This window comes from Capra hircus, chromosome 8 (assembly GCF_001704415.2).
Source record: "Capra hircus breed San Clemente chromosome 8, ASM170441v1, whole genome shotgun sequence".
Classification (NCBI taxonomy): Eukaryota; Metazoa; Chordata; class Mammalia; order Artiodactyla; family Bovidae; genus Capra; species Capra hircus.
In genome coordinates this window covers 40,453,214-40,473,673 of record NC_030815.1, presented here as the reverse complement: position 1 = coordinate 40,473,673, position 20,460 = coordinate 40,453,214, and the positions used below count along the sequence as shown (strand labels likewise).

Below are 20,460 nucleotides of genomic sequence, written 5' to 3'. Positions count from 1 at the left end.
GAAAGGTGTCTTGGGCAAGTCACTTAACCTAAGCTCTATTTCCTCATCTTGAGTAAGGAGAATACCTCGCAGGATGGTGAGGATAATTATATAGTATATAGAAAACACTTAGCACAGTGTGTGGACCATGGATAAGTGCTCAACAAATCATTGATTCCATTCCTTGGCTATTTATGTTGTTGTAATTAATTCTATAATTAATAGGATGGGGAAGACAAAGGCATGCTGCTGCTGCTGCTAAGTTGCTTCAGCCGTGTCTGACTCTGTGCGACCCCATAGATGGCAGCCCACCAGGCTCCCCCCTCCCCCGGGATTCTCCAGGCAAGAACACTGGAGTGGGTTGCCATTTCCTTCTCCAATCCATGAAAGTGAAAAGTGAAAGTGAAGTAGCTCAGTCGTGTCCGACTCTCAGTGACCCCATGGACTGCAGCCTACCAGGCTCCTCCGTCCATGGGATTCTCCAGGCAAGAGCACTGGAGTGGGGTGCCATTGCCTTCTCCAAGACAAAGGCATATGTTGCTCTAAAATGGTAAATCTCCAGTGAAGAATGGCCTCTTACCTAAAGATGCATACAAATACAAACTGTGAACCAGAGTCATTTTAAAGTGCAGGAGAGTATGTATATCATATTCTCTAATAATAAGTATTTTTGTTTCATTTTTCTAATGCAAGTTACTATAAAGGTTCAGGGCCTGTGAAAGAATCCTCATAGGGTTAAAATGTTGCACTTTATTTTTCATGAGTAATACACACCTTTGAGTTACAACCCTTAATGTGTTTCAGTTTAAAAGATAACAAGTTATTTTCATGCATGACTGCACTTTGTTAAGGAGTGAAAATGGGCTGTTACTAAAATGTCAACACAATTGTCCCCCTTGAAGCTTAGTTTATCTTGAAGTATTTTTACATTTTCAGCACTTCTTTGTGTTTGTTTCTCCAAGAGCATAAAGATCCAGCCATGGTTAATTTTCAGAATTAAAAAAAAAATAAAAAAATAAAAAAACTTATCCTCAGTCATTCTGAATAAAATGACAAAAACAGGCGGGGGTGGGTGACTGGAGTTTTCATCCTCAATAATGAAAATCTGGGACCCAATATCTTCTGTAGTTCTTTGCATTTCTCCATGAAACAATTTAGTTGCACTGCTGTTCAGCGGAAAATGCTTTCATGACCTAAATCCACAAGCCAGAGTTTTCTAGCAAGGCACAGGCCCTGGCAGGGTCACTTGGAAGGCTGCATTTGCTACTGAGGTTAACTAGAAAATGGGAGAGGGGGTGCAGCTAATCCCTGCCTGGTTGCCTATGAGTAGAAGAGGCTAGTTCCTGTTTTTCTTTCCTCCTAATGTCTGGGCACAGCACCACCCACCACCACCCCCCCCCCACCCTGCTTCTTCTCTGTCTCCATCAGGAAGGGCATCATTCCATATTCCATCTGTATTAGGAAAAAGAAGCTTCTTAAGGGTTTGCCCAGTCAGCTCTCTAATCTTTCCCTTCTCCTTGAGGCATGAATAATTTTAATATTGCCAATCTCTAAAAATCTATTCTTTCTGCCTGTCTTTTTTCCCCTCCCGCTTTGCAGTGTAGAGTATCATCATCCAGCAGCCCTGATAAGAGGATAATGAAACAATCCCTTTTCAACCAGATCGGGTGGCTGTCACACTAAAATGACACCACCCGTACATCCTTGACATGCTACCCCAAGCTAATTGATGGCAAACAGTGGTAACTGTCACTGGTGCGCTAAGACAAAGAAAGCACACTCATGTCACCTGATGGGAGAGCTACCTGGCAACCAATAAACAAATGTGTTAGGGAGATGTTCTATTAAGGTAAGAGAGGGTACATCTCTGAAGAACATGCCTATTAACTTTGAGCTGAAGAGCACTGCTGTTCACTGGGGAACAGAAATAAATAAGGTAAAATGAGAATTTATTGATGTCTGGACAGTTACATGAATATTCAGGTTCTCTTACAAATAGATATTCCCACATGAGCTCCAAACATCTATGAAGCCTGCCCAATTACATTTCCACATCATGCAGCTGGATTTATAGCCAGAAAAGACGTTATTTGTTTGGAAGAGGATACATGCTTACATGTCTTTCTGGAATACATAGGATACAACTAGAAGATAACAGCTGATGTCATCCATGTAAATGCCAAAGGTTACCATCAAGCCTTCTGAAATACCAGGTGTAATTAACTTCATGTTAGGGAAAGCATCTGAAACAACTGCATTTCAGAACAAAGACTGTTAGTTATAAGTCGAACAGCAGCATCTGGCAGCTCTCTCAAATGCTCTGGGACCAACATTTCATGCAGCCCTCTTCGGTCTTTCGAGACAATTTATGACATAGCTAAAACCTCAAATCTCATACTTTAGCTTTCTTTCCTTCACCTCTCAACCTACATACTTATTCACTTGCAGAGAGTTAGTTACACAGAAAGTCAGTAAAATAACTTGAACAAGCAAACAACTCAGACTAATCCGTGAAAAATCCAGTACTGCCTCTGTGTATTAAGTTATCCCATTCTGAGCAGCGTCAGCAAGCAGAAAGAAGAAAGATGGAGCAGGAATGGATGACCATTCCTGGACGTTCTTACAGGAATGTTCTTCATTTCTTTTTCTTTTTGGAAATAAAGTCTGACTTGTAACAAAAGCTGAAGTTTTAGTTACAAAAAAAAAAAACAAAACTGAGTTCTCCAACTCTTCATTATTCATTCCTTAGCTATCTCCTACCTGTTCCATGCTGATCATAAAGGATGTTTCCTCCCTTTCAGATACTGCCAAGACAACTCCACTCACTGAGTTTCCTCTGAAAACATTTCACAGAGAATGCTTTCTGGAAACAGATTTTTAGCACAGATAGCCAATCTAATTTTTAATGCAATATCCTAGCCAACTCAAGAGCTGATTCACCAACTCTGAACTCTCCCAGGAAACCTCTCCTTTTCACAATAGCCCTTTGGGGGAACTGTGTTGTAGTGGGGAACCAAAGCCTGCAACTATCACTAGACCTGAGAAAATCTGCATAGATGAAGAATTGGTTTCGTTATGACTCCAGAAAACCCCTTCTCTCTTTTTTCACACTCTGTCCATGGAGTGGACACTGTTCCCATTTTTCCTTCAGATTCCTCCTATTTTACTTTCAAGATAAGGCTCTGATAAGTCATTTATATGTTACCCTAAATTTATGGCCACATACAACCTCTCTCGAGGAATTTAAAGGCTTTTATCTACTTGTGGAATGGAGGGTTCAATCTTTAATTATATGAATTTCAAGCATCTCTGTTGCTGCTAGAAGGTGTATTTTTGAGGAAGAAAGTATCTTTCCTGTTGGAAGGTGACTGTATGGGTTTCTAAAGTTCAGTATTGCCACTTTTTGCCTTTCTTCTGGACATTAACTATATCAACAAGAGACCTGGATTTTAGGAAACTTAATCCTGAGTATTCAAGGAGCTGAGACTTTTCTCTTTTTAAGAAAAACAGACTTGAGTAGAATTAAACTGTGACTACTCCATCGCATGGCTCTGTCATTCTTGGGCTCATGAGAACAAGAACCAAATATTGCCCATCTTCTGGCAGCTTCTTCCTAAGGGGGAGCCACATTAGACAGGGTTTACCAATATGTTGGGCCACCTTCCCAAACATAGCCCAGGCTGAATCTGCAGGTGTCTGCTTGCAACGTGAAGACTTAACTGGTAATAACTTCATTTGAAAACCACTGTATCTGGGATTCCACAGAATGCCCAAGGGAGGACTAGGGGTGCTAGGCAAAGGGCAGTACAAGTAGTCTGGATCCCTTCAACTAAAACAGCTCTGCTGTGACCTGTTTTAAGCACTGGGCTGTACAAAAATCTCTTCAAACTTATAATCTAGAAAACTACTAAAATATTTGCTAAATATAAAATATTAGAGATCAATAATACCTACATGTACTGGAAGGCTTTTAAAACAAAATATGATGAAATACATGGAAGTCATAGGCTTCCCTGATCTCTCTCAGTGACTGACGAATGTCCCAGAAGTAAATATTAAGCAGGAGTTGGCAAATCTTTTCCATAAAGGACCAGTTAGTAAACATTTTAGGCTTTGCAGGCAAGAGGCAATGTCCTCAATTCTTTGAGCAACTGTTCTCACCTAAAGGCTAAAAGTCTTTTCTACATTTAACATATAAAATCTTAAAACCCTCCTGAGTTCTCAGACCATGCAAAAACAGAAGGCAGGCAGGCCAGAGTTGACCCCAGTGTAATACATTAGCCGTTGCATTTTAACTACCAAGAACCCGCATGAAAAGTCTAGGGGACTGTTTTTGAAGTATGGAAATGAAAGTTGAGATAAGCTAATAGTCAAAAATAGTTTTCTAGACACCCTGTAGTGTATTTTGAGAAAAATGACACATCCTGGGAGAGTCTATTTACAAAATGATATCAGAAGGGACCAAGGTTATCCCTCAGCAAGGCCAACACGATGATTGTATAAAATTGGCTGGTCAAAGCCATCAATCCTATTTCTTGTTTCCTCCACCTACTTTACCCTCACAGATTCAATGCTGATTAAGTTCATTTATCAACCAGGCAGATTTATCAACACTCTGTATGACCAACCTAAGTGTACTTCTAAACTTCATGGCAATTGAAAAAAATGTCTAATGTATAGATCTGAAGCTGTGTCTTAGAATATGGAATTTTATGAGTTCTCAACTTGACTTGAATTTTCCTTGGAAGAAATACTTTATCTCAGGACAACAATTTCTAAACTCCAAGTAGTAGCACCCAGTACTAAGAGGAATGGGTAGAAGAGCTCCTAGTCCCTGTCACAGACATAGGCTTGGTTTGTGAGTAATTCTCTAAGCTTTGAAGCAAAGAGAAAGGAAAAGAAGAAAGCACCGATTGAGTATCTATCTACCAGCTGCAGGCAGTGTACTGAATTCTTGTATGTGAACTCACTTAATTCTCACAACAGTCCTACGGAATCAGTAACCTTATCACCATTTTACAAAGAGGAAAGGTAGCATTTACAAAGCAAACACTCAGTGAGCAGAGAAGTAGAATGGGGGCTCAGTAGCCCCACATTCTTTCTGCCATAGCATACTGTCTATAAACAACAAAACAAACAAAAAAACCGTGCTATTTTTGAATATACAAATACTGGTAGTCATCGAAACACAATTTTGACTTTGTGATTCTGGGGGCATTGCCACCTAAGTGAATCTGTGGGTTTCTGATTCCAGCTTGTTTTTTCTCTACAGAACTACAGTAGATTTTCTTAACTAAAAACACTATATAAACTACTGAAATATAAAATATAAAGGATTATATTTTGTTTTTCTTTTATTCTGCTGAATGATGCTTATTAAATTTCCAGTTTGTTCAGACTTCCATACTTTCCCGATTTCTTAAACAATGTGAGTGGTGGGTAATTTTTGGCACCTGTTTTCTATCTGCTTTACAGAGATATATTTTTCTAGTATTTGGATAAAAGTCACAATAATAACTGCAGATGCTGAACATTTACTGTGCATTAGGCATGTTTTAAGCATTCTGTATGCCATTTAATGTATGTCAGATCAGTAACTGACCTCAGTAAAAGGGACATTATTTTGAGTTGGAGGAAGAAGTAACATTTCCACTTATAAATGTCCTATTTGAGCATAGATTGGCTACGCAGTGATCCGGGGGCTTGCACAAATGTGACCAACAATGTAACTTAAGAAAAGAGACACTAAACACTGTCCATCCTTCCTTTTGTGAAGGTAGAACTCCCAACTGCCTTAGTACTTCAGAAACACGGAACCTAGATCATTGTTTTACCAGTTGCAAAATATTCTGGCGCAGCTGGATGCAATGCATTTTCATGAAGTGAGTCCATTTCTCAGAAAACTTGATAAGCATCCCTGTGAATGTGTCTGAGGAACAAACCCTTAGGTGCAATGATGAGAGTTTACTCACTTTTCAATGGTGAATGTAACTGACCCCTGGGCAATGCAGGTCTTGTATAACTTATAGTTGCCTCTGCAGTTTCTCCACATTTGAGGAGTCAACCAACCACAGGCTGTGTAGTATGGAAGTATTTACTATCTAAAAATACCCATGTGTGAATGGAGCCACACAGTTCAAACCTGTATTGTTCAAGGGTCAACTGGGTGCTTTACTTTTTGTAGTCTCTCCTATAAGGTGGAAATGGGCCATTTATTAAATCCCCAGGGAAAGGTTCTGATAAAGATTATAAATCCCTGACTGTTTAATATATGGCTAGGTAGGAATTCAACTCTGAAATCAGAGATGATGAGACTCAGAGTAGAAGCCAGATATGAGCAGCTAAGTTCACCAGGAGAGAACATGACTGGGGTCCAAGAAGCAAAACTCAGAGAGCAACTAGAAACAACGTCATGAAAGTGAGTCTAAAGGAGCCTTGACACTCAGGTAGGAAAATTAGGGCCCCATGAAGGCAGCTGTAACTTCCAGTGAATCAATGGTTACTGTTAGAGAAGCATTAATAGTTCAAGATGTGGCCAGGGCACCTGAACGGGCAGATAATCCTCTGACGATATAGAGGAAGACACTTTTTGGAGTCAGTGCTGTTGGTGGCCCAGAATGGGTCAGTTCCACATATCCTCTTTATACAATGCCTGCAATATGCTCCCTTATTACTGTTAATAATATGACACAGTATTATGTTAATAATATGACAAGTAATATTGAGCTAATGCAGCGATGTCCTTCACTTCGGGGTTTTATGCTCTTCTTAACATTTATTTTCAGTGCTCTAACAAATGTTAAAAAAAAAAGAAAGCTTGAAAATGTCTACTTTCTTTTTTCCTTATTCTTCACATGAAAGAGATATAACTACCTGTTCCTCATGTCTCTTTCCTTGGAAGGTAAATTCAGTTGGAGCAGAAAGGCAAAACGGTGGACCCTGAAGTTTGGCCCAAAGCATCCTAATCACAGACGCTACTAGCTCCTCATTCCAAAATTCTATCCTGAATTCTCCATCTTGCCATCCATCTGCCTCCTAAGACTTAGTTGGGGTACACTACAAAGTAGGGCCAACCTTTCCTTCCCACACCCCATGTGAATGCCAACAAAATAAAATAAAATGAGAGACAGGAGGAATAACAGTGTAAAGACAATCCTACGCTTTACCCAGTGAGAGCACAACTACTGATGCAATCATCCAGCTTCACTACCTTCTCCACCTCCCTAAAGGGTATGGAATTGTTTTCGTTCACTCACAAAAATATTTTTACAGCAAAAACCTGTACATATTATAAAACCAAATAATTCAGCTTAATCTTGCATGGAAAAGCAACATAAATACAAGGGAATAAGTAGATATGGAAAACGGAAGCACCAAATTAGGTGGCCTGCAAACATACAGTCCTTAATTTTAGCTGCATACATACAAATGTGCCCTGTACAGGCTGGGAATCAGAATTTAATTTTCTTCAGTTGAGTGGTTTTAAGATCTCATTCTTAACCAAAATATGAGCAGTGCAATTATAGTTCTGGTGCGGGAAGACCCACTTCATATCTACCTATAGGGTCTCTGTAATAAGAAACAGAAATATATACTATAGGGTAAATTTCCCCCACTATTTCATTCAGTTGTACTATCTTTGTAATTATTAAACTGTAAGTACCAGAGTAGCATTATTCCACTTATCATTATAAATACACAACATGTCAGCAATACCATAAAATCACCTTTTGCGGACAGATTTCTATCACAGTCTTCACATGATAAATTCACTTCAGTTTTTAGTACTTCTTTTTAAATTTCAGCTTCACTGAGGTATAATTGATGTGTAAAATTGTAAGCTATTTAAAGTGTACATTATGGTGATTAGCTACATGTATACATTGTGAAAGGATTCCTCTCATCCAGTTAATTAGGGGCAATGCTTATTGTAAATCCCACCAGTCAAAATTCAGATCATGTTTTGCTAGAGGTCAAATTCCCACACTTTATCATACAGAACAATGGGTTTCAAAGGATGGTCCCTGGACAAGTAGCACCTAGTGTCGCCTGAGAACTTGTTAGGAAAAAAAAAAATCTAATTCTTGTGACTCACTCAGACCTAGTGAATCAGAAATTCTGGGGGTGGAACCCAGCAGTCTATGTTCATAGGTGTTTCAGGTGGTATGACACACATACTAAAGGACAAACTCAGGAACAAGGGACTAAAGCTGTAAATTAAAGCTATCAGTGCCTGCAACACAGAAGGATGAGGCTTGATCCTACCCTCAGTGGAGTCAATGCAACCTGTGGATGAACCATAGATGCAAGAGATGTTACAAGAACAACGCAAGAGTTTGACAGCAGTTCAGAGTAAAAGAGACATGCCAATGACTTTCCCGCTTAATGTTTCCCTTTAAATCCTTTCTATAGCCCCAATATCTACCTCCTTCTTGGTACTGGACCATTAGTGTTGGTCCAGCACCAATTCCAAATTGTTCTGTCCTTTCCTCAACTCTTGTGACTTCTAAGCAAAGGAGTGCTTTTGAGATAATGCAAGTAATAACTATTGCATTTTTTATAATGCAATATGCTTCTTAAGGACTTGTATATAGATCATGTTATTTGACCTTCACAATTCTCCTATAAAGTTTAACCTATTGGGAAATTTGTGTACCAATTTAGACACTTCTAATAAAGTCCTTGACCTAACAACCACTTTTCATGACTAGACGATATGAGGCACATTTATATAAAACTATTTCTAGCCCCTACAACTCTGCAAGCTGTCCCAAGATAGCAAATATACTCAACTCAAGAATGTAGAAAATGCATTAAGACATATGCCATAACATTACATTAAAATGAAACATTAACTATTTCATGAAGTATGCTAAATACTCTATGGATTTAATATAGTACTAGTTATTATAAAAAGTGATGATATTGCAAGAGAGAAGCCTTCATTTTTCAGTACTGAGAGAAGGGAAGGGAATGTATCCTCAGCATCTTTGGGGATTGGTTCCAGGAACCCCACAAATACCAAAATCCCTGGATGCTGAAGTCCTTCAGTATCCTCAAATTCTGCATCTGCAAATATGGAGGACCAACTGCTATGACTTCCAACAATTCCTGCGCTAAGAAACTCTTGTATTTTCCTCCTATAGTCCCTATGATATTTGAACATTTTCTTTTTCTCCTGAAAAGTCTATAAAGTTACATTCAAAATTGGGATAATTCAATAGGACTTACAGGCTCTAAAATATAATTATTTAATAATTCAACAGAAGTAGTATCAATAAAATCCCCTCATTCTTGTAGATTTCCTGGTTCAGTTGTATTAGCTCTTCACCTAATGGGTGGTCTCTATCACAGTTTTCACATGATAAATTCATATCATGTGAATATTGACTCATATCGCAAGCACACTGGCCTCTATGATGTTTTCATGGTAAATGGCATTTGCAAAGACCATGTTTTATTGAGTCTGTAGTACAGTTTTAGTTTGGAGGGAGCTGTAATTTTTACGATCACTCATAGAACAGCTCTTCTTCCACAGAGCATGTTTTATTTGTGAATGGACTCTCGCCAAGACCAGGCATTGGTCCAGGCTGTCCATGATCTTGTAGACTCACTAACTGTAGGCTTATCCACTTTATTAGTTCACTGAGGGAGCTGATGAGAAGATCTACACAGGCATTTAGCCTTGAATGTGGCATTCACACCTTGATCTACTGGCTATAAAATACTTCTCCCTCAGATTATCACATAAACCACCTAAATTTACAGGATGGCATGGGGTTTTATCTATCTGGGTTACAGAACTTCCGAACAAAAGCACAGAAAATATAAGGAACCATCCTTGAGAATTACTCATCACTGCCCTGGCCTCCCTGTTAGATCACAAAATTAATCTCACGTTAACCCAGGAGCAGGCCTGGGGAGCCCTGGGATTTTCAGAATAGAAGACAAGTAAACAACTCAATTTAAAATCTTTCTCAGTGTGGCCTCAAGTGATTTTTTGGCTGCTTTAACCTGGGGCAATATTGTCTTCCAAAGAAATAAAAGTCTTACCGTGCAATCCTTTCCAATCAAGCTTAGTCTTATCAACTGAAAAGTTTGTTTCAATAAGGGAAGCCAATATGTTAGGAAACTTGCAATACTTGTATGTATCGTAACTGCCATCTTTCCTGTTCACCTTAATGCTCTGCAAACTACTTCTGTCTTGGAATCTTATAAATCATTCTCTACGAGCCACTAAAAATTTCCATTTCAAAACCATGATTTCTTCAAACCACAAGTCCCCAGACATTGTGGCTTCTAAAAAATCATGATGTTCATGCTAAACTATTTTGATCCCTTGCCCATATACACTCAACAGGTTTCCATAAAAATATTTTATGATAAATCAATTTATTAGCACTTACAGGTATATGTTCTTGACAATCTTTAAAAAACGTTTCCTTGATTTGTGTAATAGAATGTTAAGGGAATGACTCCAAATCCCTCTGCCATTTAACCAAGTCTTAATCTTCATCAAAATACTTTAACATTTCAGATTTTACATTGAACTAATTGATGAACAGTTTCCTTTTCCTTTGGTATATTTTGCTATTTGTCTTCTTTCCATAGATCTTTAGCATAGGTTTGAGACTGGTGTGAACATACCCTCCTGGCAAGTAAATTTCTAGAACTATAAATGGCAGGCTTCAGATTTTTGTGATTTAGTTTTTCCACTGGCCTTGTTGTGCTCTGGGTTTGTTGCCTTCTCAGCAAAACACAGAATATAATCAGTTGTTTATTGTTTTCTTTTTTTTTAAGTCAAGAACAAAGAAAGTAAAATAGAATCTGAGGGATAAAGAAAGCAGGAATAAAGAAGAAACAGGGCAGAGAAACTTTCATAGTTATAAGCTAACTGGAGAAGTAAAATTCTAGGAACAAAGTTAAGCAAGATGGCCCTCTGCCTGTTTCCAGTATTCCCAGAGTCATAGAAAATTTGAGTCATTGTGAAGATGCTCTGTTGACTCTGTGGTAACCTAGGCTCCTTGTCCACTCTGGCAGCTCTCCTGCCACAGTTAGAGGCTCAAAACTAAGAGCTCTTTTTGAAGATCAAATGCAGAAAAGCATCACAAACAAAAAGAGGAATTCTGTTTGGAATGACAAAGCCATTTTAAAAAACTTGAACAATACTACCAGACATCAAAAAGCACACAAGACAAATGTGACTCCTGAGTTTTGAAAGTGAGTCATATACTGCACGCCACATACAGCAAAGGTACTAATGTTTTTCATAGACAAAGATAGTATGGCTTCCCTAACCCATTTCCAGGAGGTTTCAACTCAACAAGGCTAGCCCCTCACCATAAACTATTTATACTGGATGTTGGGCCATTTTTCAATTGATTCTGTTTAATTTTGTCTCTTTAATTGTTGGGTTCCAGGTATTTAATAAGATTATGGATTTATGGACTGAATAAGTAGGGATATAGCCTAAAGGCTGTTTCAAACTGATTGTAATTTAATGTGTGAGAATAAATGTTCATATATCAAATGTTTGGCAAATCAAACAGACATATGTGCAAACAAAAGCTAGTCATGCTTTTTCATGTATATATCTAATACAAAATATTTGAGTGTTGATAACATTGTACACTGGCATATTTCATATGTGTACCTGCACTCAAAACCTTTGTCAGACTTGGTTAGTCTTTCAAATAACTTTTTATCTAATCTCTTATGGTCTCAAAAGCTAAGGCTTTGTTTTCTCCAAGAGTAAGTACCCAAAGCAACTGATAAAGGGCCACCAACACTGGGACAACGTTAAGGATGTCTTGATGACTGGCCCTCTTAAAACATTTGCTTAATACTCTTTCCTGTGCCTTTGGATCAGTTGAGAACTGTCAAATTTAAAAAGTTATACAAGCATAGCTTTCTCCTGTTCCACTGTTATGCATCAGTAAATCCTTCATTCTTTATGGCTTATTAGTATGTTTAAAAAGAAAAAGCAATCTGCTGCCAAAACCTGGCGCTGGAACCAGATGGGAGGGAGTAGAATTTGTAATTCACAGAAAACAGAATATTCCCGTTGTATGGAGTGTGGAGTTGTGGGACTTTTGCTTTCATATTCATAGCATGACAGTAAGAGCTTTCCATATATGAAGACTATAACCAACCGTTTGTACCAATACATCACCATTATAGAGAGTGGAAAATGCACAAAAGCCCAGGCTAACAAAGTAAATGAAAAAAAAAATGTCCTTATTGAATAATAATCCTTTCTCATTTTTCACTGCATACATAACATTTTTCTAAATATAGAGTCATCTATTATTCAAACCTAGGCAGAAGGAAGCTATTCTGGGAGTGCCATCCTATCCCTCCTCCCCCAATGGTTGACAAACACTAATGGACATTCTTACAAATTGATTAACTGATATGATTTTTTTTTTTCTGAGAGACATGGGACTGGCTTCCTTTTGCAATACAAAGACAACAATGACTGCTCCATTAAGAAATCCACAGGCAGCCTGTTACCTGCTTAAGGGGGAAAGACTTCCTTTGAGTCTCAATCAAGTTAATAAATTTAAGATACCTGGGAGGGTTGGGTACATTGAACTTTAGGCAGAAAGCCAGGACTAAAAGAGCTAATGTATTATTTTACTTTGTTTCTTTATGAGAAGAAACAGTCTGCTGACAAACCCAGCTTAGGAATCAGATGGGAAGGACAGGAGGGAGATAAATTGCAGTTTACTGATCAAGTGAAATACAGACGATCTTAGAAGCATTTTCATATATGCATTCCCTTTAACCGGAGTCAAGGGCCTAGACAAGGACAGTTGATGTGGTTGGGTCTGCCTTTGCTGAATCGGCTGATATTACCTGGATAGAGGTCAGGCCCGGGCTCTGGGGAGCATCCCACCGCCCTATCGACAGCGTCTCGTGGGGAGGTGGAGGGCTGCAGGGGCTGCACCGTGAGGCAGTCTGTGAGCAGGTCGGGATGGAGCTCTGCACTGGACCGCAGCTAAGAGAAGGAGAAAACAGAAGACAGATGGAAAAGGAAGGCTGTTCCTCAGAATACTTTTTTCTGGAAAGGATATCATGCCCTAAGGTTCATGCACAAATATTTATCAAGTAACAACTACAGGTTAGGCACTGGACTTAGAGAGTCAATACAAGGGTCAGCTTTCCAATGTTAATAACACCTGGCAGGTGTTTCAGGAAATATGTGGTTAGAGGCAGATTTTACTTCAGGCCTTGATATTTCCACTTCTGGGAACCCAACTTCCTATTATGTTTTCTTTGATTTGCTGTGTATCTAATCAGAACTTGTAGTGATATCAAAAACAAACTCAAGTATATTTAGTCCATATTGTAAAGTGTTTTTAAAATACAGAAATATAATAAGATGAAAATATGTTAGAGATAATTAAGAATGTCCATTGAGATTTGACACCTACAGATTTTTTGGAACATGATAACAAGAAAAACCAACATCATTACAAGCAATAAACTATCCCAACAGTAAGGTACATTAAAAAAACAGACTTCATTTTATCACAATAACACAATAAATTCTTTATATACTAAAGAGCCATAAAAATATCAGAATAAAGTATAGATACAAAGTTATGTGATCTATTTATGAAAAAGAATTTTGTAAGTGTAGTCTGAATGGAAAAAAAAATCACAATGGAAGATTTAGTTATATAAAAATACCAACCTCTGTTTGTCTAAAAACATAATATCTTTAAAAATCTAGACACATATTTGTCACAGATATTGCAAACAGTTACCATCTTCTGTCCTTTTTAAACATATATGTTCTCTGTTTAAAGAGAACATATAAGTTGATTTTGCCTTCATCAAGATAAAACTAACCCTTTAGATATAGGACTTGAGTATACTTATTCAACAATTATAAATAATATATTACAATAATATAATAAATAATTATAAATGAGCATTAGACACTCTCTAGGCTCTAGAGATACTGTCTTAAGGAACTTACACTCTAGAGGGGAAGCAGATGATGAACAAATAAAATATAAAACACAGCAGATAGTGATAAGTGCCATAGAGAAGAGTGATAGAGAGACGAAATACAATGAGTTAGAGACAAGCGATAGCAACCTGAGATAGGGGGCTCAGAGAAAGTCTGTTGGAGATGGCACTGGCAAAAAGCCTTGAGAGAAGTGAGGGAGTGAGCCCTGCAGACGTACGGAGGAAGAACTTGCGTGCCCTGCGCTGTGTCTGGATTATGTGACGAAGAGTAAGGCAGGAGTGGAGGGAGTCTCGGGCCCGGAATAGAGAAACAGGAAAAAGGCGAGGTGTAAGTGGGGGAAAGAGGGAACAAGTTTAGTGACCCTCTCTTTCTTCCCCTCAGATGAGTAGATTAGAAAAGGGCCTTCCAGATCATTTAAAGCTTCGAAACACTCCCAGTCTAGAAATAACTAAATGAGTGAGGGAGGAGGTAGACCGCAGGATCTCCTGGGAAGGGACCAGTTGACCGCGCAGCACTTCACAGGAACAAAAATTTTTTAAAAAGGAGAAACAAAAGTGAGAATAAACCTAAAAAATATTTAGCACAATTGCAAAGAAATAAATGCAATGCTATAACTTTTAAAAAACTTACCAAATATCAAAACTTTACAGAAGAGGTAGTTGTAGTGATGGTAGAGTGAGAGGAGCACCATAAAACACTGCTGGTTGGAGCGGACATTGTTACAGACTTTACACATGATTTGGAGGGAGATTTTCTAAGATTCATAACTGAAATTATTTGCTCTTAGAATTTCTTAAGGAAATAGCCAAAAAGTGGAAGAAGATTTATATCCTTTATATTCATCACTCTAGTGAGACACAGCACTATTTATAGCAATATAAAAGTTAGGAAAAATTACTTAAATGTCTAAGAAAGTGAAACTGTCAGTCACTCAGTCATGTCCAACTCTTTGCAAGTCCATGGACAGTAGCCTGATAAGCTCCTCTGACCATGGAATTCTTCAGGCAAGAATACTGGGGTGGGTAGCCATTCTCTTCTCCAGGGGATCTTCCCACCTCAGGGATTGAATCTGGGTATTGCAGGAGACCTTCTAAGCCAGCAGGGAAGCCCTAAGTACAGCTGATAAGTGACACTACATCAGTTTGATGGAATATTATGCAACCATTAGGATGATATTCAGGAATATAAAGGCAAAACAAAATTATGTATACAAAGTGATAACAATTACGTTAAAACACAGCTAAAATACTGTAAGGAAATACAATTCAATATTAAAAATCATTTTTGTCCTCAGCAGCAGTATCATGAATTTATTTCCTGTTTTCTTTTTATTCTTTCCTCAGTTTTCCAAAGATTCCAGTGATGTGCTGGAGCTGGCTTACACCAATCTAAGAATGCCAACTGTGTCTACTTTTCCCAAACTTGCAATGACGTCATATCGATCGTCTGAAATTGGTCACGATGATAGCATTTACACTATGGAAACTGACAAATACTACAAACGGGCCTTCCCATGTGGAGAGCTAGTTGTTGCCAGTACGATGACTCTGATCAGAAAGAAAAACATACACACAGATACAAAACATCAGCGAGTTACTATTTAGAGAACAGTATTTCTTGGAACTGAAAAAGCTTTATGAAGAGACAAACACATGTCCAGCTCTTAGTCCAAGAATATGAAAATGGCACAGCGACCCTAAGTTTAGGGAAGCAGCGTTTAACACATGTAGTGAACAAGACAATTATAATCTCCTTAGCTTTGCCACGTTGGAATGTCTGCCCAGGATTATCTGAGTTAATGCCTAACCCTCTCAGGGCCTTTGGAAGGTATGTTTGATATTTTGGTACTAACCTAACACATGCCACGTAAGAAAAACTGGAAAAAAATCAAGCCTTAGAATGAGTTCTGGTGATCACTTTTAATTTATCGTTCATTGTTAAAATGTGATCTGGGGCCCACATGTTCTACTAAGAGTAGACATGAACATCTCTCTGCTTTCTATTACCAACTACTCCAGGGTTTTACAGACATGAGTATTGATGAGGTCTTTCCAAGGAATTTCACGGCCACGGTTACTTCTGGAGTTAAAGGCAGGCAATTCTTCCTTAGCTACAAGTATTCATGTTTTCCAAGAGTGTGATTCCATACAACTTTGCGGTGAGAGTTAATTTGGTTTTCTCTGGGATTAGACATGGTTCTACAAAGTGCTTCTTAAATTGAACAAACCTCAAGGACTTTTTCTTTCTTTTTATTTTTTTTTCGCTTAAGGTCCTTGAAGACCTTATGCAAAATTTCCAAAGCAGGGCCATATGCTTAGAAATGCAGTAATGGTATGTAAGTTTAGTATCCTTCTCTCTCTCCCAGATTATTAGACAAAGAAAAGGACTTCCAGATCATTTAAGGTTCTTAAACATTCTCTACCCAGGAATCATCAAATGGGTGAGGCAGGAGGCACACAGAAGAGTCTCCAAAGAGAGCTATCTTGCCATATATCGATATTATGGTTTTATATTTGGAGTGAGAAACCCTATTATTTATATAAAGCAGTATCTTCTTAGCTCTTAAGAATATAAAAAAAGATAGAGGAAACTTTTTCAATGGGGGATGGTCTCTAACTGTGAATCTCAAACCTGGACATGCATCAGAATCACCTTCACGCTCCAGTGCAGAAATGATGATTCAGTGGGTTTGTGAAGTTCCCAGGTCATGGTGATGTTGTTGTCTGGGAACCACACTTTTAGAACCATGAGGAATTCTGATAAGATTCTCTAAGAAAATGCTGGTTAGAAGAGATGAGACTTTTCTGGTCATGAGAAGAGAACATGAATTGCAGAAATAAGGGATTATAAAAACCAAACTGACTTTATGACATGAACCTCATTTTATTTTCTTGGGCTCCAAAATCACTGTGAATGGTGACTGCAGCCATGAAATTAAAAGATGCTTGCTCCTTGGAAGAAAAACCATGACAGACTTGGATAGCATATTAAAAAGCAGAGATATCACTTTGCCAACCAAGGTCCATATATTTAAAGCTATGGTTTTTTCCAGTAGACATGTATGGATGTGAGAGTTGGCCCTGAAAGTTGATGCTTTTGAATTGTTGTGCTGGAGAAGATTCTTGAGAGTCCCTTGGACTGTAATGAGATCAAACCAGTCAATCAATCCTAAAGGAAATCAACCCTGAATATTCATTGGAAAGACTAACTGATGCTGAAGCTGAAGCTCCAGTACTTCGGCCACATGATGGAAAGAGCCAACTTGTTGGAAAAAAATAAAACCCTGATGCTGGGATAGATTGAGGACAGGAGGAGAAGCGGGCGACAGAGGATGAGTTGGTTGGACGGTATCACCATCTCGATGGATATGAGTTTGAGCAAGCTCTGGGAGATAGTGAAGGACAGGGAAGCCTGGCGTGCTGCTGTCTATAGGGTCACAAAGACTCGGACGTGATTTAGCAACTGAAAAACAACAACATGAACCTCATGTAACCATTTCTTATTATGTTTCCCTTCAGATCTCATAGTAATAAATGGTTATATGAAGTTCATATCATGAGTACAATTTGGATTTTTATACTGTTGCGGGGATAAAAAGGGTTAAAAATGTTCACCCCAGTTTAATACTTGCCCTTACAGCACAGCAAGAACATGCCCTTTAAGGGGCCTTTACTGTTCTTTACATACAAGAAACAAACATCCCCTCCTTTCATTTGGGACGCCAGTCCCGAAAGGCAAAGACAAGAAGGCAAGAAGAGTTTCTGTGATGTGCACCACATACCAAAGATAGGTATTTCCATAAGGCCTCGACAAAACCCTTTGCTCCTCTCAAGAGCACTGTCTGTCTGCAGACATCCCATTTATTACGCTGTTCATTCCTTTGCCTGGAATGGCTTTCCCTCCTCCCAGTAGAATTTCTCCAAGACCCAATTTATGGCTCCCTCCTGAATGAAGCCCCCTCTGACCAGGTCAACCCCAACAGGGCCTCCCATGGCATATAGAGAGCTGCAGAGTCTGCTCTCAACAACCCTGCAACCGGATATATGTTTAAGGCTTTGTTTCTTGTTATGAGTTTAGTTTGCACTATTATGAAGTCCACAAGGACCTGGTTAGCTGACTGCCTTTCTAACTTTCAAAACCCCATGGCACCTGGCAGGGTGGGACCAGCATCTGGGTAAATCATTCAGTGCCAGCTGGATTTGTAAGAATGAGACACAATACTTTATCTAAAGGACGCTACAATCTCTAGTGGTGTGTGGGTGTGTTTAAAAAACACAACTGGTCATGTCTTAATTACCTCTCCTGAAGGAGAATTTTAAAAGATACAGCAAATGTGTGCATGTTAAGTCACTTCAGTTGTATCTGACTCTGTGTGACCCTATGAACTGTAGCCTGCCAGGTTCCTCTGTCTATGAGATTTTCCAGGCAAGAATACTGGAATGGGTTGCCATGTCCTCCTCCAGGGGATCGTCCCGACCCAGGGACTGAACCCATGTCTCTTTTTTCTCCTGCACTGGCAGGTGAGTTCTTTACCACTAGCACCACCTGGGAAGCCCCAGAAGACACAGATCACAGTTACTATACGGGAAAGGCTGCTGCTGCTCTGCCCAGATCCCTTCTGATCCCGTGGATTAGCTCTGAACTGCTCTGTCTTCTAACTTTCCTGTACCCACCCCCTAGCTTCTGCTTACTTTACAGCTAACAGACACCGCCCACCCCCCCAACCAATACACAAATGCATGACCAACCAGTGCTTCTTAGCGCCAAAGTGGGACAAATTCTGAAGTGTAAATTACACTCCAGAGCTCCCAGGAGGGTCATCCATGTTTATAGCTTTAGCCCCTTCCTTCATTCCTCTCCTATATTCTCCTGGGAGCAGTTCTTTAACAACTCACAGGCACCTGGATCTTTGGCTCACAGTCTGCTTCTGGGAGCACCCAACTTAGTAAATACCCACAAATCCTTTTTATTTGTCTCAGGAATTCAGAGAGCCAATCAGTAGCACTCAGAGATGCTCACACACATACTGTTTCCTTTTCTTCAGCTCCTGCTCTGCTCACACACAGGTATAGTATAGTAACCATATGCTTAGTGAAAGTAGGGTATCCTGGGCTATTATCTCTCCTGTGTGCTTAGTATGTCCAACTCTTTGCAACTCCATGGACTGTAGCCCACCCGGCTCCTCTGCCCATGAAAATTTCCAGGTAAGAATACTGGAGTGGGTTGCCATTTCCTTCTTCAGGGGATCTTCCCGACCCAGGGATTGAACCCATGTCTCTAGCATCTCCTGCATAGGCAGGTGGATTCTTTACCACTGTGCCACCTGGGAAGCCCCTGGGCCATTATAGATGTTACTAAAAGCATAATTGTGGAGCCTAAATTAAAAACAAAACCCTAATTTACAAGAATAATTAGCATTTAAAAGAGCCTCAGACATCACTAGGGCCAGACCTCTATCTTATGTACTACTGCCCTATAGCAACCCCAGTAGATGGCTCTCAGACTCTGTTCGATTCCCTATGGTAACAGGCAACTTCCTTACCTTGGCAGTTAGCTTTCATTTCAGATAGTACCAACTATCAGGAGTTTTATTTCATACTCAGTCCTGACCTAGCCCTCAGCAACCTATTAGGATTGCATGCGTCCTTCTCTTCATAGGGGGCTTCCCTGGTAGCTCAGATGGTAAAGAATCTGCCTGCAGTGCAGGAGACCCAGGTTCAACCCCGTGGAGAGAGGAGCCTGGTGAGCTTCAGTCCCAAAGAGTAGGACACGACTGAGTGACTAATACTTTCACTCTTTCACACTTTCTCTTCGTAAACCTGCAGTAAGGTTCACGGACATACTAGGAAGAAAAGAGACCTCTCTGAGTCTCAGAAACCAACCTGTGAATCTTTGAGTGTTAATAATCCTGATCATTAATGACCCATTTTAGGGCTTAATTTCTTGGCCTATCCAGGTGCAAGTAAACAAACTGGCTCCTTAGCTTGCATACAATCTCCCATTATGAAATATTTGTTCTAAATGATAGTTTTTCAACGTTAATAATGAAACCACGCATCAAGTCTTGACAAGGTTCCCGCATTTGGTAACTTGAGCTGCTTCCCTAACAATGCAGGGATTTTTCCTAATAGCTAAAAACAAGGTACCGTCAATTGTGATTTGTATTTGTTTTTTTGTTCAAGACTATTCTGTTAATGTTTATAAGCTCTTGAAACAAGAGACGGAAATTCTATTCCCATCATTTTCTCATTTCAGATATGATTGAATAATCGTCCAAGATTAAGTGAGTCAAGTGGAAATAATTAGGAAAGGGAAAAAGGCCCAGATTCTTCAATTTTTGGTTCCATTACATTTTATTCCAACAGCAAAGGCATTCTGTTATTCTGAAGCAAGACATACTTCCAAAGAGAAAGAGGTACAATCAAAGGCCTTTTGTTTCCCCTTTCTCCAATGAGTATCCTCTATCTGGGCTGTGCATGTTTATGCATCATCTTGCAGGG

General features: G+C 39.2%; 1 protein-coding gene across 1 annotated transcript in view; it reads right to left on the bottom strand.

The window, feature by feature from the left end:
- GLIS3 (GLIS family zinc finger 3) overlaps positions 1-20,460 on the bottom strand; it is a 495,075-nt gene that overhangs the window by 70,993 nt on the left and 403,622 nt on the right. Inside the window, exon 7 of the mRNA XM_018052026.1 lies at positions 12,838-12,979. Within this exon, the coding sequence (XP_017907515.1) occupies positions 12,838-12,979 (142 nt within the window). The remainder of the gene's footprint in view (positions 1-12,837; positions 12,980-20,460) is intronic.